This window comes from Lactuca serriola, chromosome 8 (assembly GCF_051521515.1).
Source record: "Lactuca serriola cultivar US96UC23 chromosome 8, Lser_US96UC23_V15, whole genome shotgun sequence".
NCBI lineage: Eukaryota > Viridiplantae > Streptophyta > Magnoliopsida > Asterales > Asteraceae > Lactuca > Lactuca serriola.
The window spans coordinates 231,183,185-231,210,705 of record NC_136415.1 but is presented as its reverse complement, the minus strand read 5'-3'; the positions used below and the strand labels follow the sequence as shown (position 1 = coordinate 231,210,705).

Sequence of the window (27,521 nt, the reverse complement as noted above, 5' to 3'; positions counted from 1 at the left end):
AAAGGATTAAGGGCTTTCCTCTTAATTCTCCATGTTCTTGCACTTATTTTTATTTACTTACCGTTGTTTGATCGACATACATTTATTTCATCTTCTTCTTGGTTGTTAACCTATTTTCATATCGAAATGATCAAGATACTTTATGGTATCTAGGTTCATTTTTTAGTATCTTAAAGGCTTATAATGCATACTCACTTATTAATTAATTTAACACCATTTTTGTCCCAGACACACTTATTTGCATCTAAAAAATACTAGACATTAACTTAATAGAGCTTTTAATATTATTATTTACTACCCTGGATCTTGGGTGCAAGAATGATCTTCGACATATTTCTAAATCGTAAGCACTCAAGCTTTTAACAACTTATTTCTCACATCTCACCACACTTACTAATTTGGTTACGAAATTAATTTGTTAATTGTTGACCAAAACACGTTAGTCAATCATAAATAAGGCGTTCTCATATGTGGCTCATCCATCACTTATATCAGTAACCTAGTTAAAAAATCTGTCATGTAATGTTGGTATTCTAGTTTTATGCATTAAGAAGATGTATTCGACTTTAGTTTCATCTATCTACATAGCAGACAACGAAATTCTTTATGATTACTTCCTCCCAACTTGAATTTCCACTTCCAAGATAAAAGAACACCCTAGAAAAAAGTTTATAGTCTTCCCTAATTCATTTGTATGTCGATTTTAACTATTTTTTTTCTACAAATGGTTTTTTTTTCTTTTCATATTGACATTCTTTCTTGCTGACTTAAATTTTGTTTTTGTTACTGAACAAACCAAGTAAAAAGAGTAAATTTTGGCAATGGATTAATTAAGAACATGGCAAATTGAATCCGAATTTTGAAGATGAGCTTTCATATAATAAAGAGAAAGTTTCATGTCTCAAGAAAGACGTAAATGAGGTGAAGAAGAATTCACATAGAAGTATGATTAAAATAACTAGTAATCTTCTATAATAATATTAAAACTACGTTGTTATTAATTTGCAACTATTAAATGTTACAATATGATCTTACTATCAAACTAAAACCAAGACAAGTGACATATGATTTTAAAGTCTAGACAAACCACATATATGAACACCTCATTAATGATTGCTCATGTAGGAGGCCACATGAACAAAACCTAAAGAAACAAACATAAGGATCGAATATGTACAAAAAACAAAAGGACTTCTTTTTAAAAAAATGAAGGACTAAAAATGTATAAAATGAGAACTGAACCTGTAGTATCCGTTCATAAGTGTTGAATATGTACAAAAACAAGTTTAAAGCCTTACTTTGAGAAAAAAAAAAAAAAAAAAAAAAAAAAAAAAAAAAAAAAAAAAAAACTAAATATGTACAAACTATAAAATACATAACCATGTTAAATCATTTTCTTTAGTTTTATTATTTTGACAAATATTTTCAAATGATATATTTTTAATAACTAATATTGTTATCTTAGTTATATATTTTATAATTAGTTATAGTATTTTATAATTAATCAAAAAATTATTAGTATATAACATTTTAATATAATTATGGGGTAAGATACATATTATTAAGACAAAAAGAAATTTGGTATAAAAAATACCATTTGAATAACCACTAGGGATTTCAACATGCTTGGATTAACAAGTTTTGTAATTTGTACTTCCAATTTCAAAAACCAATTTAAATTTTCTTATAAAAAACATTTTGAAAAAGCACAATTTCTTCAAACAATGAGTGCTTATAGGGGTCAAAATTGTATGGCTGGAAAAAGTTTCTACGTATTTGTATGGTGAAGATTATCCATTATTTATATCCATAAATTTAAAGCCCGTATTCAACTCTAGTAATAATACCAATTTAATTAATATCATTGAATAGTTCTTTTATAACTTATCAACCCATCGAACTTAATTTCTAATATACAGGAATTAATTATTAGTCGTTATTTACGATAACATTAAAAACGAGTAGTTAAGAATACATCCACAAAGAACACAGTAAAAGCACAGAAACAACTAAAAATTTATATGGAAGGATAAAAGTCTTGCTTTAATTAAACGGCACCTACTACGCATGTGCCTCTCATAACTGAGATTGACCCCTTTGCCATAACAAAGTCGTTAAATCCAGAAAGAATACACAATCAATATGCATAATGCACAAGCCATAGTAGCATACTGCGTTATATTTACTAAACTTCGGTGTGAAAAAGCAAAATTCTTGAATAAGGCGAGACTTAGGGGTACAGATAGATAACTTGTGAGCACACCATGTCATAGAGTACATATTAGGCTTGCTACGAGTCGAACACATTATATATCATTTAGCAGCAAGCAGAAACACACAGAGAGTTCGATATATATGGAGTTGAAGGTGAAGGTAGAACGTGTGGAAGATAAGGAAATGTCAGAACCGGTGAGCCCGACCGGCCAGTACTTCAACAGCTCGGTGCTTTCCATTTCTGTTATTAGCATCTTGGAGTTTGACAACCCCATTGATGACTCTTCAAGCCTTGCACTCATTAACGATGTCTTTCTTCCCATTAACCCTCGTTTCTCTTCTATTATGGTAACCCTACCATTCCTATTACTCTCATTCTTACTCTCTCTCTCTCTCTCTCTAGACATCTTTTTGTCTCTCTGTGTTGAATGTCGATGATGATCATCATGGTTATACATATATATGGTTCTTGCTTATGGTTCATTGATGTGAATGAGAAATGGTTAGAGAGTTTGGGTTTTACTTTTTTCTCGTGTATATATATATACTATCTTCAAGTGCATTGGTAGCATGGAGATATTGTTAAGTTCTTTGGTAGGAAGGAAGTAACAAATAGCAACCAATAGAGTCCAAAAGTGCTCATAAATCTAATGTGTTATTGTATTTTTTATTTATTAGTATGACTATAGAGTATAGACCCATCAGATAATGGAATCATGATTATGGATCAGGTGGACAGTTGAACACATACCAAATTTTCACATATACAGTAACTGTGATAATAATTATGTTGTTTTTATTGCACCTTTTCAAGGTTTAGTAAAACCAATACAAACAATGGTATTATTATGGGGAATTCACTAGTTATATATATTCTATTATTATTATCAGGTTGAAGACAAAGAGGGAGTGAAACACTGGAAGAGAGTCGAAGTCAAGGCTGAAGACCATATCAATGTTCCGTGTTTTCCCGAAGGTTTATCACCTAAATCTTACGATCATTACTTCAATGATTATTTGTCGAAAATGGCAATGAATCCACTCCCACAAACAAAGCCTTTATGGGAAATTCACATCATCAAGTACCCAACAAGCAATGCATCTGGAAGCGTTGTTTTCAAGCTTCATCATGCACTTGGTGATGGTTTCTCTCTTATGGGTGCTCTTCTCTCGTGTCTACAAAGAGCAGATAACCCTTCTCTCCCCTTGACATTTCCAAATTTTCAGAAAGCTGTGAAGCTAGATAATGAAGAAAAGAGCTTAATAAGTGTAGTACCACAGGCCATTAGTGGTGCATTAAACACAGTTATGGATTTTGGTTGGAGCGTTTTAAAGAGTAGTTTCTTGGAAGATGGCCGGACTCCGATACGCTCAGGCGAAGAAGGGGTGGAGTTCAAGCCAATCGATATTATGACGATGACATTCTCTTTGGATCAAATTAAGCAAATTAAGTCGCGTCTTCAAGTGGTAAGCATTTACTTCGTTTTAATTCACTTAAAAATCTATTATTGGTCTAAATAATACGAAGGTTCTCTACAAATAATGCATTATAGAGGTATTAGACATATTAAATATTAGTTGATCATATGCATTTATTTTATTTAATATGGTCGTCAATGGTCTTGAAGAAAACATATCGGCACCCCAACATATATTATTGAATAGCCATTCGTAGCAAAGTATAGATAAGGGCCATAAAGACATCAATGAAAAAATATTAATTAAGTAGGATCTCGTGTACCTATAGACCATAGGTGGAAATCAAAGGACTATAAATGAACGCACCGATATGACGTGATCTTCTAAACTAATTTATGGGATGTTAATATGTTATGCACACTATAGTTGAGATAAAGATAGAACAGTCAAACCGTGTGTATTGTATTAATTATATTTGGTACAAAACGTTATGGTTAGTACTTGGTACAAATTGATAACGGATAAATATCATCTTCTTGATCATTTTATATTGTAAATTTAGTACCAAACATATTGGCTATCAATTTTTTTAGTTTGGTTGATAAAATATTGATTGGTTTTTTATAATACATAACAACCCTAATATCAAAACAAATATACAGAATAAGATAATAAATATTGGATATAATTGCATAACTATAATATTTCTACTGTGGTGAGATATTGGTTTTCTGCATTGAAAACATAGCAGGACCATTTATGTACGTTTTGTAGTTATTGTATGTAGGTTATATGTGTGATCAATAAAATATAAAAATCAATTATCCGTTCAAAAAGTTAAAAAATAATCAATTCTAGTAAACCCAAGTTGGTCTAAGAATTAAGTCGATGATCGTAAGGGCAACAAATGGATTAGGGGCGACATCTAGCGTCTACTTCGGTTGGATTTCACCCTAATGGCTTTTCGTTCCGATAGCACATAGTATTTCTTATACTGCGGTAGATATGATATGATAGAAACTCAGGTGTCGTTGATTAAAAAAATAAAATAAAATAAAATAAAAACTATAATGGATGATAGGAAGAATGGCCAATTATCCATACAAGCATTATGCGCATCTCTATAAGTCCTAACATAAAAAAAGATACAATATTGCAATTTAATAAATATACTACAAAACAAAAAAGATAAATGCCTACCAAATCTTAGCCCCATCTCATTCAAGACAATCTTTAATCACCCAACAGACTAAATATAGTGAGTCATACTACATCCTATACAAAGCAAGTACCTTTTCACATTGCTTTTTTAAGAACGTTTGACAGCATGGCTAGATTTTTGTAGGTGAGCTATTTGGTATAACAATTTATGTAGTTGAATTTACCAAAATTCTTAGAATATTTAATATTTCTTTCACATTACTGTATATATTGCTTGTTTTGATTAACATTATAATAACACGGAATCATTGATTAAATACTACCATGTATTTTCATGGAATAACAAGATTACAATGACATGTCACAGTAAAATTAATCTTATAAATAGTACAGCATGTAATTAACTTAAAACCGGGTTTTGAAGCTCAAATCCGGAAATCGGTTTTTATAGATTTGGATTCGTTCATCAACTAAGGAATACTCGGAGTCCAATAAAGCTGAATGTGTAATAGTAACTTGCAATTTGCTACAATTTATTAGATAATGTTAATAATAGCATTAGTGATCATATTGGTAGGTGAATGTACAGTTAGGTCTCTCTCATTTATGATAGAAATAAATGTGCATTGGTGGCTGTAATTTTGATATTTGTGTGTAGTTTAATAAAAGACTAATTATTAGTTTTATTATGTTTTTCTTTTTTTCTTTGAACTGTTGTCATATAATATATTAAAAATGAAAAGCCAGCAGCAAATTGGCTGTGTACAAAAGGTTTAAACGAGTTACAAGACAATCAAATAAGGCTTAGAACAACACAAGGCATCTAAAAATAATACAACCAATCAGCAATCAGCAGCAAACCGCATTAAGAAACTAAAAAACGGTCTAATTCGGCTTTTCAATGTACTTTGAAACACTATCACCAAATCGCAATGTACACTTCATTCATTTTATTATGTGGAGTTGATATAATCAACATTTACATCAAGGATTAATGTCTGAATTAGGGGTGTTCGTTTGGATGGATCGGTTTAATCCGATCTAATCAAGTGAATCCAAATTGATTTCGGTTTTCAAAACATGGATTCGAATATTCCAAACTAAATTCAAATCCGATCTGATCCGATCCAATTACAATTCGGTTGGATCGGTTTTTATAATTTGGTTTTCAAAAACAAAAACATTTTCAAACAACATATAATTATAATATTACCTAATTCTACACAATACTAGAAAAAAAGTTATTTACTTGTGATTTTAAATTTATAAACAACTACTAAGAAGATATATTATAGTTAAATATTTTATTGATAAAAAACTTTTGTAAGATAATACATATTGATGTTTTTTTTTATCGGGTGAAATATTTTGTACCTATTTGACAAAATAAATTACATAATTAATAGATAACTACAGATATGTATTATAAATAAATAAATAATAAACGTTTATTCGGTTTTTTTGGACTATTCGGTTCTTATTTTTAAACAAGAACCAATCTGAAATCCAAAGTAATAATTCGGTTTACTTAAAAACCAATCCAAAAATCCGAATATCCGAACCAAATAGTCCAATCCAAATTGTCCAATTGGACAATGTTTTATCCAAATAGTGAATAGCCCTAGTCCGAATAGATTTGGAGAATCTAGAACTTTATTTTCTTAATATGAACTACTTGTTGTGTTCGTCTTACACTTCTCAATATGAATTTAAATTTGTTGTTAAACAGACAATAAATGACGTAGTTACTGGAATGATCTTTCTGGGGACTAGATTATACATGGAAGCAACAAATGAAGAATCAAGAAACGCAATGTCCACAGCATTGGTGTTGCTTAACACTAGATCTATTGGTGGATACAAGTCTGTGGATGAGATGCTTCAAAACGAGGAAGCTCAAATTCAATGGGGAAACCAATTTGGTTTCTTGCATGTTTCATTACCCGAGCTACACGAACACGACCACTCATTGAATCCACTCAAATTTGTTCAAGAAACACAGAATACAATCAAGAGGAAGAGAAACTCCTCTGGTGTTTATCTCACTGGAATGCTACTTGACTCTGTGAGAAAATATAGAGGTCCAGAGGTATCGCTATCTACATCATTTGTTAGCTCTGATATATTGTACTCTATATCTTTCTCTCTGTATATCTTAACTTTGTGGGTAATTCGTGTAAAGGCGACAGCTGAATACATTCACAGCACGCTGAAGAATTCAAGCATGACTGTGTCAAATATGATTGGGCCACTTGAGAAGATGACTCTTTCTAATCAACCAATTAAAGGCTTGTATTTCATGGTCCTCAATGTTCCGCAGGTATCATTACTTTTTCAACTAATTAACCTAATCGGGTGTTTCGAATTATGTATAATACTGTTTTGTACTCGACTCTCGCATTACACAAACTGAGAAGTGTGTTCATGGATTCTAACTTTCTGGCAGAGTCTAACGGTGACAGTAATGAGTTACATGGACCAGCTGAGGATCGCAGTAGGAACCCAGAAAGGTTTCATAGATCATGTGAAGTTTCGGACATGCATTGAAAAGGCTTTTAGGATGATGTTCGATGCTGCACTTCAATCTAAATGAAAAGAAAGTACATACAAATAATCCTGATCCACGGTTTTCATATACTTTAAAGTTCACCTCAAGCAAAACAACAAAAATCATTTTATATTAAACCAATAATCTCTGTGGTTTTCATATTTATCTATATTGAAATGTATTTCTTCGGATGATCTTATACCATAATTAAGTGCCCATCTTCCTTTTGGTTATTTATTGATGTGACCATGATGTAATATCTATTTTCATTCTTGTTATTGATTGTTTAATTTCTTTTTGTAATTTTCAATGTTGCTTTTGTTTTTTACTTTTGATGGTTTATTTGGAATTTCGATATAAATCAGAATTGTTATTGTTTGTGTGTACATGTAGGGAACAACTTTTTCGAACATAATTGAGGGTGTGTTTGATTTGACTTCTAATTAGGTCCAAAAGTGGACCGAGTCCAAAATATTCAATTCACATGTTTGATACACCTTCTAAAATATTGCACTCGGTCCATTAAACATGGTTGATTCGGTCCACGATGCAAGATTGAAGTACCGGGAAACCATGGACAGAAATCGATTCTTCCCATTACGTCATATACGTTGCCTCTCTCAACTTAATAAAGTTATTATGTATTTTCTGGTTTGGGCATGTTTGGCCTTTTAGCCCTATAACTAGGTTTAACCTAATTCATTTTATATATATTAGTGTTATAAAAATATCGACTAAGACCCAATTAATCTTAAATTAATCCCTAGCTAGGGGCTATATAACCGACTTGAAGGCGCCTAGCAATTAGTCCATGTCTATAAAATGAGTGAAATAGTAGCAAACAATGAAGTTTTAATATGAGAAAGTTATATGTTATTAGAAATTATTTGCGAAAGAATTAGTGTTGTAGTAATCATATTAACCTATTTTTTTATGATATTGGTGATATTTATGAACTTTTTTATGATACTATTCATGTTTAATGTTTTAAAATTCAACGAATAAACAATTTATTGTCGCCGCTTCATCCCTCGATTAATACTCTCTTACCCGATTAATCATTTAACCATGTTCCACCGGTTAATGTCGAGCATTATATATATATATATATATATATATATATATATATATATATATATATATATATATATATATATGCTGTCTTTTCCTTTTCATTGTAATTCTACTCTCTATTTTTCAATAATGAAATCATAGTAGTATTTTGTTAAAAAGTTTACATGGTATCAGACTCGTATTTGGTCAATTGTTTATGATACTAAAAATGAGGGGCACATAAAGTTGTGTCGTATTCAGTCCGTCAAAATTTTTGACGATTTTGGATATGTTTTTCTGATATGTTTCTTTATTTGGTTTGGTTGATTCGCAGTACAAGAGTAACAACCTATTCTGACAACATTTTTTAACCCTATGTCGACGATATTTCATCGGGATAAGCTATACCGAAGACCTCGTCAGCATAGCCTTGTCGCATAGGTGGAAATTGTCATCGAGATAGTTATGGCGAGATAGTTACCCTCTATGCTGATTACACCTTGGCAGCACAAGTTTTGTCTGAAATGATTTTCGAAAATAATAACGTTTTATTAATTACTTTTACCTTTGACATGAAGTCGAAATAGGCCAAATCTATATCGACGACATTACGTCGGGATATGTTGACTATATAGTGACAACATGTTGTTGGCAAAATTTTGTATGTATTTTTTTAAACTAAGCTATAGCAATGACATGTCGTCGGTTGGACCCTTTTTTTACTGCCCGACGTCCTACTTTTAGCATGTGCGTACGAGTTTTGTCATTATTTCTATTGCTTGTGTGGTCTCTGGTTCATGGTTGTAGGGTTTCCTATTTTTCGATCGGAGTCGGTCGGTCACGTGGGTCCCACGATTCGTGCACGGCAAAGAACCGAGGGTAAACATGATCCGCGTCTTGTAAGACATAAAATCAATAAGCATGGGAAGTATTCATAGTGCGATCATACCAACACTAATGCACGGATCCTATCAGAACTCCACAGTTAAGCGTTCTTGGACGAGAGTATTACTAGGATGGGTGACCCCCTGGGAAGTCCTCGTGTTACACACCTTTTTTTACTGCCCAGTGTGTCTTATACCGGCGACATGTCATTGGGATAGCCACTGTACTTTTTTTTATTTTTTATTTTTTATTTTTTTTTTATTTTTTTTCTACAGATTCTGTAATTTAACATTCTTGTTTTTTTATCAAGTCCACACATTTTGCAGCATATATTCATAATATACAAACATTCAATAAATAATACCAACACATTGTTCAAATTCTAAGTCTATTACATACCAAAATGAGATACAATAAACTAGCAATTTTTAAACTAACATAAAATCAATCATCATCATCATATTCTTCTTCCGTCCCCTCAGTTTCCTTGGTCTCGTTGGTTTGTCGAGAGGTATTTCCTCGCATGTCACAATTAGATAGAAAGTTAGGAATTGGTGGTGGTGTGAAGTTAATAATACATGCCGCCAACGAGTAATACACTGTTGCAAATATTGTTGCATTTCTTGGGTTAATACAACAAATTGGTAATTAATCACTTGTATTTTGAGATTGAAATTGGGAAGATTTGGAAGATCATTGATTTGGAATTAGACCTATTTTGGTGGTTGGTTTATTTCCCACTCCGCGACTATGTCTGGGTCTCGTCGCGAAGGCACAACTAAGAAATTCTTTCTCATTTATCATTTCGCCCTCCTTGACCTTTGTTTTCATTTTCTCATACTTTTCTTAAATCTTCTCCTAAAATAAAGAAAAGAAATAACATAGAATAATTAAAACAAACAAGTAAATGTAAACACTAAAATAATAATAATATACCTTAAACAAAAAAAATCACAACTATCATATTAATTTCGTTTATCACTTACTCAATCATCATGTGCATGACTTGTACACCAACCCGAGGCTTTTTTGAAGCACATCTGTCTCCAACCCTCAATATGTTGCGGCTACGATCCTTGTTGTTCCAATAATAAGACAAAAACAATAAATATATTTGTATAACTGTTAATAACAATTTTATATAATACGAATATATTTTATTACCTCTAAATGACATCTTTGAGCATACAAACTGTACCTTGAGCACTTGTATGAGTAAGTTTTGCCATAGCACATTCTTTTTCCAACATATGAAACACCGTAAATTTCAAAACAATTTTTCATTTAAAAATAATCGTTTAATTCTTAAAAACACTTTTCTTAAAATCTCATTCATAATCGAATTACAAAACATAACTCCATTTTCACTTGCATAATAAACCAAGATCCTCAAAACATGACTCTTTCTCTGGTGTGTACAATAGAACCGGTGTCGTCCCGTGATCCTGAGAGAAACTTGAAACACATAACACAAAACACTGTAAGCACGAAGCTTAGTGAGTTCCCCAAAATACCACACATAATACATATTAGCCACTCGAGGCTATAACTCTGTGGGTCCGTGGACCTTACTCTGCGAACCTTTCGGCTCTAACTCTGTGAACCCTCCGGTTCTAACTCTGGGAACCTTCCGGTTCTAACTCTGTAAACATGCGCAACATAAATCAGATAGAAATAATGCAGTACAACGCATAACATACATAGCATACAAATACTCTGTCACATAACTCTGGTTACCTACTCAAGGTAAAGTATAGTGAGAAGACTCACCTGGCAAGCAGGAAGCAGATATCCTCACACTTGCATCTCGAACTCGCCACCATCTATCACATAAGGCAAATGCTCTCATGAACATAACTCTCGAGACTAGACTCAATCCTCTCTTGGCACCCTCTTAAGGGTAAAAGACCATTTTACCCCCTTCTTCGCCCAAAGGCCACATTGCTAACCAAACCCTAAAAGTTAACAAAAGTAAATGGTCAAACTTTGACCCAACTCGCCGAGTGCACTCCGGTGACTCGGCGAGTACACACATGTCCACTAACTCTTTGTCCCGCTTGGTACGTCGAGTCCCTCCCTATGCTCGACGAGTCATTCCAGACAGGAATCGTGGGGCCACCCCGACTCAACTCGCCGAGTCTCAAGAACAACTCGGCGAGTACCGCCTTGAACTCCAGTCCTCTAACCCCCTCCTGACTCACTGAGTCATCCCCCAACTTGGCAAGTCTATTCACTTAGCAATTTACATGAAACCCTAACCCTACTCGCCGAGTCTCAAGAACAACTCGCCGAGTTCATGCCATGCACAAACTCTACTGACCTCCTGAGGTCAGATCTGTTTCCCCAAACCATAGATCTGGCCTCCTGAAGCATGAATGTCACGTAATGTTTGAAACTAGATGCTTGTATAACCACAACAAGGCATCAAAAGGAGATTTAGTCCCAAAAATGGAAACCTAAGGCCAATAACCCCAAACTGGTCCATAAAGCTCCAAGGGTCAAGGTCTCTGGACCTCTTTGAGTCCAGATCCAAATCAGGGCGAGTGCATGTCATAGCGTACATGATCGAGCCAACGACTCAAGCATATGGAACTCGACTCATCTCTTCTATCTCTACCTTGGTACTCGGACTCTGAGTCTTACTCAGCTTGGTATTACTCTGGATAGGTAACTCTCCCTTCTTTGAATTTTCCATGCTAAAATGCTTTACACCTTATCCAAATACGTGCTTTGACTAAGTGCAATTAGTCTTCTACTCCTATTTCTCAAAATTCTTATTCCCAGAATATAGACAGCCTCTCCCAGATCCTTCATAACGAAACACTTTCCAAGCCAGGACTAACCTCCTGTAAAGTTAGAACATCGTTTCCTTTAAGTAGTATGTCATTAACATTTAATAACAGGAAGGCGACTACACTCCCACTAGCTTTGACATATACACATGATTCTTCTTTACTCCAAGAGAAGCCAAATTCTTTGACCTTCTCATCAAAGAAAAGATTCCATCTACGAGAAGCTTGTTTCAATCCATAGATTGATTTCTCGAGCTTACACACTCTATTGGGGTACTTAGCATCCACAAAACCTTCTGCCTGACTCATGTAAACATCCTTAGCCAACTTTCCATTAAGGAAAGCAGTTTTGACATCTATCTGCCATATTTCATAATCATGAAATGCAAGTAAGGCTAACATAACCCGAATAGATTTAATCTTAGCCACTGGTGAGAAGGTCTAATCATAGTCAACCTCGGGGTTTGAGTAAAGCCCTTCACAACCAATTGAGCATTGAAGGTGTGCACCTTTCCATCCATGTCGGTCTTCTTCTTGAAGATCCATTTGCACCCAACTGTCTTACGACTTGGCACATTATTAACTAAATCCCAAACTTGGTTGTCATACATGGACTGGATCTCGCTGTCCATTGCCTCATTCCATTTAACAGACTTAGGGCCAACCATGGCTTCCTTGTAGTTAGAAGGCTCATCCAAATTTACTAGCATACTATCACTAATAAACGTATCACCATCTGTAGTAATATGTAAACCATAAAACTCTGGTGTCATTCTAACTTGAGTGGAACGCCTAAGAGGAAACGACTCGTTAATTAGTTCAATAGGAATCTCTTCCTCGGGTTAAGTGCTAGTGTTAGAGGTTCCTTTATCACCTGACTCTTGAATTTCATCAAGATCAATTATGCTCCCATTGTCCTCTCTTCATATGAGCTCTCTCTCACGAAAGACTCCCCTTTGTGCTACGAAGACCACATTTTCACTAGATCTATAGAATAAGTATCTAAAGGACTTCTATGGATAGCCGATGGAAATATATCGCTCACTTCGAGGTTCAAGCTTGTCGTGAGTCTCTCATCAAACGAACATTTTACAACCCCAAACCTTGATATGTGCTAATCAGGGAACCTTCTCTGTCCACATCTTTTTAGGTGTTTTGGCAACCTTCTTTGTTGGGACTAGATTAAGAATATGGGAGGTAGTCTCTAAGGAATACCCCCCGAATGATATTGGAGGTGAAGCACGACTCATCTTGGAATGAACCATATCCATTAAGTTTCGATTACGCCTCTCAGCCACACTATTAAGTTATGGTGTCCTAGGAGGTGTCAATTATGAAACAAGTCCACATTCCTTGAGGTAGTCGTGGAACTCAATACTAAGATACTCACCACCCCTAACGGATCTGAGCATCTTGATCTTCTTGCCCAATTGATTTTTGACTTCATGTTTAAGCTCTTTGAACTTTTCAAAGGTTTCTGACTTGTGCTTGATACTAAGATACTGTTGGATTAGTGTCTAAGTCCATAACTATTTTGGTATGTACTTGACCCGATGGTGCATGGTACTTTTGAGTTGCCTTCACCAAAGCAACTTGATAGGATGAATTATGGAGAGAAAGGATTAAATATGATTTATTAATATATTATGAGAATAATATATTAAAGGAGAAATCATATTGTTTAATTAATATTAGTCAAGAATTAATTGATAATTAATTTTGTGGCTAAAAGAGATTAATTAAACTTAAGGGACTGGAGTTGTAATTATAAGATAATTGCAATTGGGCCATGGATTACCTTATAATATAAGGTTGGACGAATTCTATGGGGACACCCATTAGAAATCGTCCAAGGCTTGTTAAGGAAGGAGTCCATGGGTTGCTTAGGGCTTAAGCATCCAAATTAAGGTTTCCTTGTTAGATAACCCTAATAGCCTCACTATTTAAAGGACCCTTAAGCCCCAAAAACATGGTGAACTTGTGGATTAGGGTTTCCAGACGTTTTGGGCAGCCTCCTTATCTTTTCTTCTTCATCCTCTTGCTCTTGGTGTTTGTGAACCATTAGAGGCGTGACATTTGTGACTCTAAGCTTTCTAAAGTCAATACAAGAAGGATTTGTGATTGTTATTGCTACATAACAATCAAGGTATGATCTAAAATCTAATTTATATGTTATATTGATTATCATATGCTAGATCTAGGGCTTATAGTCTTGGTTGAATTGCATGTATAATAGAGAAACATAAATCCAAGCATTAGGGTTTGTATGAGCACATAGGATGTTCTTATGGCTAAAACTCATCAGTGGTATCAGATCCTTGATTGGTTTCTATTGTATTGATGCCTTGTTAACTTGTTCATGCTTGAAAAATTCAATTTTGGTGAGTCTACCTGATGAACTCGGCGAGTCCCATTGTGGACTCGGTGAGTTCGAGCGTTAGAAAGAGGGGATTTCGGGATTTCTTGCTGTTTTACTCATGGATACTTGCCTTATCTATTTTAGATCATTAAAATCCGATTTTATACATACTTATGAGTATATCCTTGATTAAACAAAAGATAATTACCAATTGATTAGATGATAACTTCCTTATATGATTAAAGTTGGATTATTTGTATTAATTAGGTAACTTATTTTGCAAGAAATTGAAATTTGGTCAAATATAGATAATGATAAAATTAATTATTTAATTTAGATTATTTGTTATTTGATCCTAGTGTTATGAAAAGTTTCAATTTTCCCATTTAGGTTTTATAGTTTAAATTTGAACTCAAAAGTTTTGTTTTGAAATTAAAATAGTTGAAACCCTAATGTTTTGAAATGTTTCAAAACTTGCCCTTAAGTTTTGGAATTTAAAAGTTGATTAAAGGTTTAATTTAGGAATGTTAAATTCTTAAACCCTAGTATTGTTTTGAAAAGTTCATATCACACCCTTATGGTTTTATTAATTAATTAAGGTGTATAATTAAAAGAGGTTTAATAAATCCATAAAAGTTTTGGTTTACAATTTAATTGAATTAAAAGTATAATTGTTAAATTTGACCACCTAATATTTTAAAAAGTGTAAAATACACCCTATACTATATATAACATTAAAGGTCTAACATTATATATATGTATGAGTACAGGTCAGTCTTATCGTTAGTAGGCGTCATTCACGAAGCTGGTCTATAAGGGCTGTTTAAGGAAATTGCCTATAAAATGGTGATTGAATGGGTATCCACTCTTCCCCACCGCACTCTTGACTAGTGGAGGGTGGTTAGCCGAACGGGTAGGATAGGACAAAAACCTTTCATTATAAGTATAATGAAGTACAAAAGTAACTAAATGTTTTACAAATTCCCAATCTTAGTTACTTTAGGCAAAAGTGAATTGATGCAAATCCATGAAATTACACTTTGTACCCTTGCAAAGACGTTAGTGGAGCGTGTGTGGTTTACCGGCACACTAAATGGTTCTAAGCAAAGGTAGCAAAGTGTCACACCCTAAAACCGAGAACGACGGAAACGTTCTGGGGCGGAGGACGTCATGTAATGTATCACAACACAGTAGTAGTAAACAAGCAAACAACATCATCCATTGCATTAAATATATAATTTTAATACAAGTGTGTTCTGTACAGTTTTAGACACCAAAATATAACGTAAATCAAAATAATAAGATGAGTCTTGAATGCGCTCCATCTTGTCAAAAGCTGGTCTCGGTACCTGTCTACTGATGACCTGAGGATACAAGTTATTTTGAAAGCGAGTATCAGCATTAAGCTGGTGAGTTCATAAGTATTTTAGTGACAGTGTTTGTTATCAAAACGTTTGAACATGTTTCAAGTGTAAGTTTGTAAAATGTATGTAAATGTTTGTAAGTGTTTGTAAAAGTTTGAATCTCTTAGAAAAACCTATATTTTCTATTAGAGTAGCCTCCTACCAAGGCTTAACTGTTTGGTATGTTCGTTTGTTGTAAACGTGTGTAATTTCCCAAGTGTAACTATCATTATCAAAATATAGTTTGTACATTAATGTTTAAGTGAAATAATCACTAAATGTATGAAATGGGTAAATTAATGTAGTACTGTAGTGTTGTATTATAGGAACTACTGCTGTACTAACTACCTTAAACCGGATTTATATTAAGGTATTATGTGATTAATTGTACCATACTATCGACTGAGTAACAACGACAAATGTAGGTCGTAAAAAGGTATGACGTTTGGCACCCGCAGACCTGCAGGTCCGGCTGTAGCTAGCAGCAAGGTGTAGGATAGCCGATCCAGTACAGATCTATACGCAAAATCACGCTCTCCCTCCAAGAGAATTCTGGTAACAACTCCGGCCATAACATTTAAGGCATGCTCCGATACAGTGGATCACAATTGTAAACGTATTCATGTATAGGTAATGTAATGTTACTTGTTCTAGTATCGTTGTATATGTTCTCCTCCTAGTATAGTTGTGTATGTTCCCTTTCTAGTATAGTTGTAAATGTTCTCATAGTAATGTAATGTATATGTCCTCATAGTTAATAAGTATTGACTCCTGAATGAACTGACTCATTGATCTAGAATTTGTAGTAGTATGATCCTGTGTTACCCCGATGGTAACTTACTAATGATGTAACTGATATGCATGAATATGGAAGTACTTTTATGTCTATATATGCACATATGATATATAATTAATATTGAAACGACCCTCGGACGGCTATCCGACATTCCACCAGACCACATCCAAATCGAGGAAAAGGAAATAGGGCGGATGGCCTTCCTAAGCCTTTTAAACATTTCTTATATATCTATGCATATATGGACACACAATTTATAAGAAGTATAATAAAGTTTAAATAAAAGTATTTGATAAGTAAAAGAGTTTGTAAAACATTTTGAAGTAAAACAGATTGATAAACATTTTGAAACAGTGATGAAATCATTGGTTTTGTAGTTATTAATCACATGTGATTGATGTAATAACTATAAATATTCAACTTGTATTCCCCCCTCCCATAAAAGCATTAAAACATTTAAAAGTATTTCAAAGCTTAATTAAAGGGGTATGAACTCACCTGCAGTGAGTGGTTCTGATGACAATGTTGGATTAGACGCTAGGTGCCAAGTGGTGACTTGAGTACACGCGCGAATCCTATTTAACTTATATTGGCACATATATGGATTTAATTAGTGTTGTGAACAACTAATTGATGATTTTGGGACCACCTTAGGGACTAGTAAAAATTATAATGAAGTGTTATAATCATATATGATCGTATGAGGGTTTATAAGGCTATACAAGAGGGTGTATGGCCAAAATACACACTATATGTGTGTGTGCAGCTAGGTGTGCGGCCCTGTGTGCGGCCATGTGTGCTGGAAGGTGGTGTGTGCTGCCATGTGTGCGGCCATATGAAGATCTTGGTGTTCTTGGTACCTTTTATGAAGATCTTCAAGGATTATGGATGATACTTGAGAGGATTTTCGTGTTCTATGCTTGAAGAAGTGAAGGAAGTGTTCAAGAATGATCTAAGGGTGGCATATATTGGTAGAGTGTGCGGTTGGGAAGGTGTGAGGCCGCAAACAAGAGTGTGTGGCCGCACACTCAAGTGTATGGCCTCACACTCCATGTGTCGGAGTGTTTGGCCCGGTTTTGATTCCTACACTTCGAGTTAACCCTTCTTAACACTCCTACCTTGATTATATCACATTTAGAACGATTCATTAGACTCTAAAGGGTATTACCATATAGTAAAATAAGTCTAATATTGGAAAGAATTGAAGAGTGCACGCGAGAAGTTTTTTTTTTTTTTTTTTCGGGTTGTCACATCATCCCCCTGTTAAGGGAATTTCGTCCCGAAATTTGAGTTTTAAGTTACTAGATTATTACAAATAACTAAGTAAAAAGATGAGGATATTTCAGTTTCATCTGATCCTCGCGTTCCCAAGTGAATTCCGGTTCGCGCTTGGCGTTCCAACGAACTTTCACAATTGGGATACGGCTTTGCTTCGTTTGCTTGACCTCACGATCCATGACTTCTACGGGTTCTTCCACGAAGTTGAGGCTCTCGTTGATCTCGATCTCGTCGAGTGGGATTACAAGAGTCTCGTCAGACAGACACTTTTTCAAGTTGGAAATGTGGAATGTAGAATGTATGTTACGAAGTTCGTTCGGTAGCTTGAGTTTGTAAGCCACTGGGCCGATTCTTGCGAGAATCTCGAAAGGCCCAATGTACCTTGGATTTAGCTTTCCACGCTTTCTGAAGCGTATCAAGCCCTTCCAGGGTGAGACCTTCAATAAAACGCGGTCTCCCACCTGGAATTCCAACGGTTTCCTACGTTTATCGGCGTAGCTTTTCTGTCGGTCTCTGGAGGCTTTCAATCGTTCGCGGATCTGAACGATCTTCTCTGTCGTTTCCTGAATGATTTCCGGACCTGTGAGAGTGCTGACAGAAGCTTGACCCTTAGCTAATTGGGTATCACCCACCTCAGCCCAGCATAGAGGGGATCTGCACTTTCGGCCGTAGAGGGCTTCAAATGGAGCAGCCTTCATGCTCGTGTGATAACTGTTGTTGTAGGAAAACTCGACAAGAGGTAAATGAGTATCCCATGCCTTTCCAAAGTCGATCACACAGGCTCTCAACTTTGGATGGTCCTCTCACTTTGTCCGTCGGTATGTGGATGGTAGGCTGTGCTCATGTCTAGCCTTGTTCCCAGGGAATGTTGTAGTGATTGCCAGAATCTTGAGGTGAACCTACTATCTCTATTGGAGATAATGGATATAGGAACACCATATAGTCGCACGATTTCCCTAATGTATGTTCTTGTAAGTTTCTCCATCTTGTCAGTTTCTTTGATAGGCAGGAAGTGTGCAGACTTGGTCAATCTATCGACGATGACCCATATGGTACCAAGTCCACCCGTTGTCTTGGGCAACTTGGTTATGAAATCCATAGTGATCCGCTCCCACTTCCATTCTGGGATTTTTGGTTGTTGTAGTAAACCAGAGGGTTTCTGGTACTCGACCTTGACCTTTGCGCAAGTAAGGCATTTACTTACGAAGGTAGCAATCATTGCTTTCATATTAGGCCACCAGTGTTGTGCGCAAGTAAGGCATTTACATCTTATCTGAACCTGGGTGGACGGAATACCGAGTGTTGTGCGCCTCTGTCATGACCTAGTCTCGGAAACCACCGTGCTTCGGGGTCCAGATCCGGTTCATAAAATATAGGGCTCCGCCACCCTTGGCTTCTAAGTTCTTATCCATTCCTCTGAGGGATTCATTCGCCACATGTTCAGGTTTCATAGATTCAAGTTGAGCCGCCTGAATTTGCCTAGACAAGTGTGAATGGATGGTTATTGACAATGACTTGATTTCACGACCAGAATATTCCTTCCGACTTAGGGCGTCTGCTACTACGTTGGCTTTACCCGGATGATAACGAATATCGCATTCGTAGTCACTGAGTAGCTCGACCCACCGTCGTTGTCTCATGTTGGGCTCCTTCTGATCGAAAATGAGTTGTAAACTCTTGTGGTCGGTAAAGATAGTGCTTTTCGTTCCGTACAAGTAATTTCTCCAGATCTTCAGGGCAAACACAACTGCTCCTAGTTCAAGATCATGTGTGGTGTAGTTTACTTCGTGCATCTTCAGCTGTCTCGAGGCGTAGGTGATGACCTTACCCTGTTGCATTAGGACACAACCAAGCCCTTGGTTTGACGCATCGCAATAGACCACAAAGTCTTCTATCCCTTCGGGTAAGGATAGTATTGGTGCGGTGCACAATGCTCGTTTGAGCGTCTGAAATGCTCTCTCTTGTTTCTCTTCCCAGTCGAAGGTCACGCCCTTCTAGGTCATTGTTGTAAGAGGTTTCGCAATACTGGAGAAGTTCTGTATCAATCTGCGGTAGTAGCCAGCAAGACGTAGAAATTGACGAATTTCTGTAGGCGTCTTTGGTGCTGACCAGTTGTCAATAGCCTTAATTTTGGATGGATCCACGTGGATTCCCTCTTCTCTTACCACGTGTCCTAAGAATTCGACTCTTCGGATCCAGAATTCACATTTCGAGAACTTCGCATAGAGCTTCTCCGTTCATAAAGTTCTTAAAACTTGTCGTAGGTGATTGCCATGCTCTTCCTTACTCCGGGAGTAGATCAAGATGTCGTCAATGAAAACAATGACGAACTGATCCAAGTAAGGTCGGCATACTCGATTCATCAGATCCATGAAAACTGCAGGCGCATTGGTCAATCCGAATGGCATCACCACGAACTCGTAGTGTCCGTAACGAGTCCGGAAGGCTGTCTTCGGAACATCTTCCTCTAGCACTCTTAACTGGTGATATCCGGATCTCAGATCAATTTTGGAGAAATAGCTCGCCCCTTGCAGTTGGTCAAATAGATCGTCTATGCGAGGCAGAAGGTAACGATTTTTGACCGTCAGTTTGTTGAGTTCCCTGTAGTCGATACACATACGGAATGATCCGTCTTTCTTCTTAACAAACAAGATTGGTGCTCCCCAAGGCGAGAAGCTTGCTCTTATGAAGCCCTTGCTGAGCAGTTCGTTAAGTTGACCAGATAATTCCTGCATCTCAGCTAGTGCTAGTCGGTATGGCGACTTAGCTACAGGGGTAGCTCCTAGAATTAGGTAGATTCTGAACTCGACCTGTCTTTGCGGAGGTAAACCTGGTAGTTCTTCTGGGAAAATGTCGGGGAAGTCGCTCACTACTGGAATGTTCTTTAGTTCTTTCGTTTCGAGGCTCGTATCGACAACGTGAGCAAGGAATGCATGGTATTCTTTACGTAGGTACTTCTGGGCTTGGATACTTGAAATAATACGAAGACTTGTACTGGGTTTATCGCCGTAGACTATAAGAGTTTCGTTAGACGGGAGGTTTAGACGGATTGCTTTCTCGAAGCACATGATGTCGGCGCGATGAAGACTCAACCAATCCATGCCGATGATAACGTCAAAACTTTTAATGGAGACCGGCATGAGGTCGATTGGAAATGAATGGTTATCTAGAGTTAAGGTACAACCTAAGTATATGCTCTTCGTGCTTTCAGTTTTCCCATTTTCCATTTCTACCGTGAATTTTTCTTTAAGTGCGCGTGGTTGATGTTTAAGTATGTGAGCAAATTTATGGTTCACGAAGCTTCGATCCGCTCCACTATCGAACATAATACATGCATAGGAGTTATCGAGGAGGAACATACCAGTCACCACCGTCGGGTCAGCAACTGCTTCCCTATGGCTTATTGCCAGTACTCTCCCCGATCCACTTGCATTCTTTGCTTTGGGGAAGTCCCTCTTGTAGTGGCCTGCCTCACCATAATCATAGCAGGTTGGGCTCGCGCTTGAGCCAGGGACTTGAGTGATCGGTCTTGCCGGAGACCTACAAAAACGGACAGTGTGTCCTTTCTTGTCGCAGTTAGAACACTGCATTTCACGATAGGGGCCGTTGTGGTGGAAGTTGCATTTGTTGCACTTAGGCAAACTTCCTGCATACTGCTTCACCGGAGTAGTAGCAGTAGGGGTTATTGCAGCATGCACAACCACAATTTGCTGCTTTTTGGCAGCTCGCTGTTTCCTCTTGTCATCCCAGAACTTCCGCTTAGATTCAGCGGGTTTGGAGGGTTCTGAGACGGTTTGAGGTGTTGTTGCTGTTGGGGATTGGATTCCATGGTCGATGAGTCGTTGTGCCAGTCGTTTGGCACTGTAAAAAGTAGTAGGGTTTGATGATAGAACATTTCCTTGATACGGAGGCACCAGCCCCCAGATGTACCTCTCGATCTTTTTGCCTTCAATGGGAACCATATTGGGGTAGAGAGCCACCAGTTCACTAAACCTGGCGGTATAAGAGACTATGTTGGAGCTCTTCATGGTTAGGCCCCATAGTTCTTGCTCTAATTTTTGGATTTCGCCCCTCGGGCAGTACTCCTCAATCATGAGGTCTTTCATTGTTTCCCAGCCCATGTCGTTGGCTACAACGAGAGTTAGAGCTTTAACGTGGCCATTCCACCACGTTAGGGCTTTCCCTTCAAAGGTGCATGCGGCATATTTGACTTTGCACGCAGCAGGGCATGAACAGATTTCAAAGACCGTTTCAGTCTTCTCGAACCATTGCGAGAGGGCAATGACTCTGCCGGTTCCATAAAAGGACTTCGGTTTACAGTTGGTGAAATCCTTGTAGGAACATTATTTCGTACGCACATGGATCTCAGCATGAGTGGATTCAACAGGGGTTCCACCTTGGCTATTGTTAGTTGAGTGGTATTGGGCCATGGCAGTTGCCACTGCCGCAGCTACTGCAGCGTTCAGAGCCGCAATATCTATGACCGGAGGAGGAGGAGGTGCAGGGTTATTCCAGGGAGATTTGCGAGGAGGCATCTTTCAGCTATAAGTTTATAAAGACAGATACAATGGTAAGAATCAATTGTAAGCAAGTTGAGAGTGACACATGGACTAAGTAGCTATAGTCCAACAGTTGAATGAGTGTACGAATTGAAGTCATAATAGGGAGGAATATTGGTAAACGTAAGTGTAAACGTTTTCTCATAGATTAGATAGCTTTCAATATTACTGGTATTATTGATGTAATGTGTTCAAGGGAAAATCGTCCTAACAGTAGGTCTTACATCATACCATACAGAAAAGTTTGACAGTTACTAGATTCCTAGTTAGCGTACTGAGAGTTAGGAATATTTTACAGACAAACCTTACCAAAAGCCTAGATACTATAGGCTATTCCTTAATCAAAAGACAAAGATGTACTAGGCATCTTCTAATGATGACGGGAACTCCTAGGACAAATCCTCATATCTGCCAGTTGCCGAACCACTTCTCGGAGGTGTCGTTCATGAGCTCTTTGGCGAACACGAAGTTCTGCGATTTCGGTGGTCAATTGATGTCGCAATGCGTCATTGGATCTCCTCGTCCTTTCGAGTGCTTCTTCCAGATGTCGAATGCGGACGGTATTAACGCCTGAGTTGACATTAATTTCCATGACTCGGTCAATGGCTGCTCGACCTTGTTCAACGTTTCGAGCAATTCTACGGACCATGACGGGTAGAGCTCTATCCGTAGAACCACCTTCGCTAACGTTGTAAAAGCTTCGGTCCCCAAAGTAAGGTAAGGGTTGACCCTGTTCGTCGCTCCAGCGATTCAAGTTCTTTACCCACAAGGGAGTGGGACCTAGAAATGCTGGTCGGGGATCATTGTTTGGTGCTTGACCTACTAGCGGTAGGTTGTTGACTTCAAGCTCGGAGTCGGATCCATCAGAAAAGCCTTCTGCGAGGTGATCATCCAAAGGGATTGGATGCTCATCTTCGGGCTCTTCTTCTTCGATCCACCCTGCATTGCCTTCTTCTGGAAAGTACGGGTTGCCGTGATGGAATATAGCCATGATATCTATGCGAGAAGAGAGGTATGAGAATATAGTATATGCGTAGCTAGTTGTACAAAATACACCTATAGTATTTTAAGTTTAGGTTCTACTGATCTTTTTTTAGTATTCTTGGTAAGTTTTTAGACTTGTTAACATATCACAACCATTCTAGGGCATATGCTAATCACTCCTCGGCCCATCATAGTTGATCAGGCTATGCCATTCCCAAGGCTGACCATACATCCCCGAGCTCACCTGTGATATTTAACAATCGTAATACTTTTGTTCTTGTCGTTGTGACACCGATTTTAGTATGAATGCAGCCTAGTATATTAATATATTTTAGTATTTAATGTATAGACTCTTGGTCAAAGTGATTTAATCCCTAATGAGTTTATAGTTTAGTATATCTTTTATGGGTTGATATACTTAATTCACTATAAACAATGCTCTGATACCAATCTGTCACACCCCAAAACAGAGAACGGCAGAAACGTTCTGGGGCGGAGGACGTCATGTAATGTATCACAACACAGTAGTAGTAAACAAGCAAACAACATCATCCATTGCATTAAATATATAATTTTAATACAAGCGTGTTCTATATAGTTTTAGACACCAAAATATAACGTAAATCAAAATAATAAGATGAGTCTTGAATGCGCTCCATCTTCTCAAAAGCTGGTCACAGTACCTGTCTACTGATGACCTGAGGATACAAGTTATTTTGAAAGCGAGTATCAGCATTAAGCTGGTGAGTTCATAAGTATTTTAGTGACGATGTTTGTTATCAAAACGTTTGAACATGTCTCAAGTGTAAGTTTGTAAAATGTATGTAAGTGTTTGTAAAAGTTTGAATCTCTTAGAAAAACCTATATTTTCTATTAGAGTAGCCTCCTACCAAGGCTTAACTGTTTGGTATGTTCGTTTGTTGTAAGCGTGTGTAATTTCCCAAGTGTAACTATCATTATCAAAATATAGTTTGTACATTAATGTTTAAGTGAAATAATCACTAAATGTATGAAATGGGTAAATTAATGTAGTATTGTAGTGTTGTATTATAGGAACTACTGTTGTACTAACTACCTTAAACCGGATTTATATTAAGGTATTATGTGATTAATTGTACCATACTATCGACTGAGTAACAACGACAAATGTAGGTCGTAAAAAGGTATGACGTTTGGCACCCGCAGACCTGCAGGTCTGGCTGTAGCTAGCAGCAAGGTGTAGGATAGTCAATCCAGTACAGATCTATACGCAAACTCACGCTCTCCCTCCAAGAGAATTCTGGTAACAACTCCGGCCATAACATTTAAGGCATGCTCCGATACAGTGGATCACAATTGTAAACGTATTCATGTATAGGTAATGTAATGTTACTTGTTCTAGTATCGTTGTATATGTTCTCGTCCTAGTATAGTTGTGTATGTTCCCTTTCTAGTATAGTTGTAAATGTTCTCATAGTAATGTAATGTATATGTCCTCATAGTTAATAAGTATTGACTCCTGAATGAACTGACTCATTGATCTAGAATTTGTAGTAGTATGATCCTGTGTTACCCCGATGGTAACTTACTAATGATGTAAATGATACGCATGAATATGGAAGTAATTTTATGTCTATATATGCACATATGATATATAATTAATATTGAAACGACCCTCGGACGGCTATCCGACATCCCACCAGACCACATCCAAATCGAGGAAAAGGAAATAGGGCGGATGGCCTTCCTAAGCCTTTTAAACATTTCTTATATATCTATGCATATATGGACACACAATTTATAAGAAGTATAATAAATTTTAAATAAAACTATTTGATAAGTAAAAGAGTTTGTAAAACATTTTGAAGTAAAACAGATTGATAAACATTTTGAAACAGTGATGAAATCATTGGTTTTGTAGTTATTAATCACATGTGATTGATGTAATAACTATAAATATTCAACTTGTATTCCCCCCTCCCATAAAAGCATTTAAAACATTTAAAAGTATTTCAAAGCTTAATTAAAGGGGTATGAACTCACCTGCAGTGAGTGGTTCTGATGACAATGTTAGATTAGACGCTAGGTGCCAAGTGGTGACTTGAGTACACACGCGAATCCTGTTTAGCTTATATTGGCACATATATGGATTTAATTAGTGTTGTGAACAACTAATTGATGATTTTGGGACCACCTTAGGGACTAGTAAAAATTATAATGAAGTGTTATAATCATATATGATTGTATGAGGGTTTATAAGGCTATACAAGAGGGTGTATGGCCAAAATACACACTATATGTGTGTGCGGCCAGGTGTGCGGCCTAGTGTGCTGCCAGCACATGTGTGCGGCCATGTGTGCTACCAGGTGGTGTGTGCTGCCATGTGTGCGGCCAGATGAAGATCTTGGTGTTCTTGGTGTTCTTGGTACCTTTTATGAAGATCTTCAAGGAGAATGGATGATACTTGAGAGGATTTTCGTGTTCTATGCTTGAAGAAGTGAAGGAAGTGTTCAAGAATGATCTAAGGGTGGCATATATAGGTAGAGTGTGAGGTTAGGAAGGTGTGAGGCCGCAAACAAGAGTGTGTGGCCGCACACTCAAGTGTATGGCCGCACACTCAAGTGTATGGCCGCACACTCCATGTGTTGGAGTGTATGGCACGGTTTTGATTCCTACACTTCGAGTTAACCCTTCTTAACACTCCTACCATGAGTATATCACATTTAGAACGCTTCATTAGACTCTAAAGGGTATTACCATATAGTAAAATAAGTCTAATATTGGAAAGAATTGAAAAGTGCATGCGAGAAGTTTTTTTTTTCGGGTTGTCACACAAAGGGTGACTCAATGTTTGTCATAGTTTGGTGGAGCGCGTTTGGTTTACCGGCACATCGAATAGGTGACTGTAACATGTGGGGGCACCATGTAAGTTTGCATGGCTATTCACACCCGCTTTGTGATCCTCGGCATCCCAGTCACAAACTAGAGGGGCCTATCGAGATTTAAACATGCCATTGGAAAGTTCAATGAATCTCAAAGTATCTAGGAGTTTTCAAAGCATTTAAAACTTAATCTGTTTTTCGTTTTTTCATGGTGGAAAAATTAGTGAATCGTTATTCACTTACCTTCAAATGTTCTGCAATTTGGGTTACGGCATCCCTCTCCCAAGTTGTGGAATATTGTGTTGGGTCCTAGCCTTAATATCTCATTTGGGTGATTTATTTAGGACTCAATCTATCAACTAACTTGAATTTGTTTTCTCCCGTTTTGTAGATGTCAAAGTGCGACAACTATGGTCTTCCCAAGTCCCGTGGAAGAAGCATTCCACATGAAGATGATATTCCACGATTCGATCGAGGAACAAGAGATCATGCTTCACTTCCTCCACCTCCTCCAATTATTCTCCCTAACCCACAAGATCGAAGAATTGAAAGGTTCAATGTCACTAAAGCCCTATTGGAAATGAAACATGAAGATGGTAAACCCGTGTGTGAACACGTCCTAGGCATGAAATCACACATCGATAGATTGATAATCTTGGGTGCGTCATTCCCTGATAAGTTGGCTATGAACTGGGTTCTGTAGTCACTTCCTGAATCATATAATGAGTTCAAAAGAAAGTATTATATGATGGATCATGAAGAAAACCTTATAGACCTAACTTACATGCTCATTGCTGCTGAATCAAAAATGATTTGGCAAAGCAATGGAGCATATTTGTTGCGAAAGTCAACCAACCATGCTTCCAAAGACATTCTAGGAGAACCGACCTGCGTTTGCTGCCAAGTGAAGGGGCGTTGGATACAAATCTGCCCTAAGAGCCTGAAGAGTCCAAAAGATGGGAGAGTCAAAGAGTATGGCTTTGCTTCAGGTAAAAATCCACTATCTAAGTCCATTAAGTTCCTATTCGTTGATTCTTAAAACATAATGTGATAAGATTACATTTGAATGTTTTGCAGGTTCAGTGAAAAAAGAAGAAGCTTGATGGAAAAGCGAGATGAGTCTAATCACAAAGAAATGGATCTCGATAGCATGGACTTGAAGATTAGATTTTGAGCTTAGAAAGTTATGATAGAATTGTTAGGAATATT

At 37.0% G+C, this 27,521-nt stretch overlaps 1 protein-coding gene and 1 pseudogene across 1 annotated transcript; both read left to right on the top strand.

Annotated features, from left to right (window-relative positions):
* Nucleotides 1–2,249: 2,249 nt before the first annotated feature.
* On the top strand, nt 2,250–7,575 carry LOC145068389 (wax ester synthase/diacylglycerol acyltransferase 4-like). Its single transcript, XM_079015349.1, has 5 exons — nt 2,250–2,562; nt 3,106–3,681; nt 6,524–6,883; nt 6,977–7,114; nt 7,241–7,575. The coding sequence occupies exons 1-5, from the start codon at nt 2,356–2,358 to the stop codon at nt 7,385–7,387; spliced, it is 1,428 nt and encodes a 475-aa protein (XP_078871475.1). The 5' UTR covers nt 2,250–2,355; the 3' UTR covers nt 7,388–7,575.
* A 1,755-nt stretch (nt 7,576–9,330) lies between these two features.
* On the top strand, nt 9,331–9,448 carry LOC145071792 (5S ribosomal RNA; annotated as a pseudogene).
* The last annotated feature ends 18,073 nt before the right edge of the window (nt 9,449–27,521 follow it).

Bases quoted from the DNA above. Each gene is read 5' to 3' on its own strand.
- LOC145068389 (XM_079015349.1), top strand. From the start codon at position 2,356: ATGGAGTTGAAGGTGAAGGTAGAACGTGTGGAAGATAAGGAAATGTCA. The intron at 2,563-3,105 runs GTAACCCTACCA...TATTATTATCAG, and splicing joins CTCGTTTCTCTTCTATTATG to GTTGAAGACAAAGAGGGAGT. The intron at 7,115-7,240 runs GTATCATTACTT...ACTTTCTGGCAG, and splicing joins TGGTCCTCAATGTTCCGCAG to AGTCTAACGGTGACAGTAAT.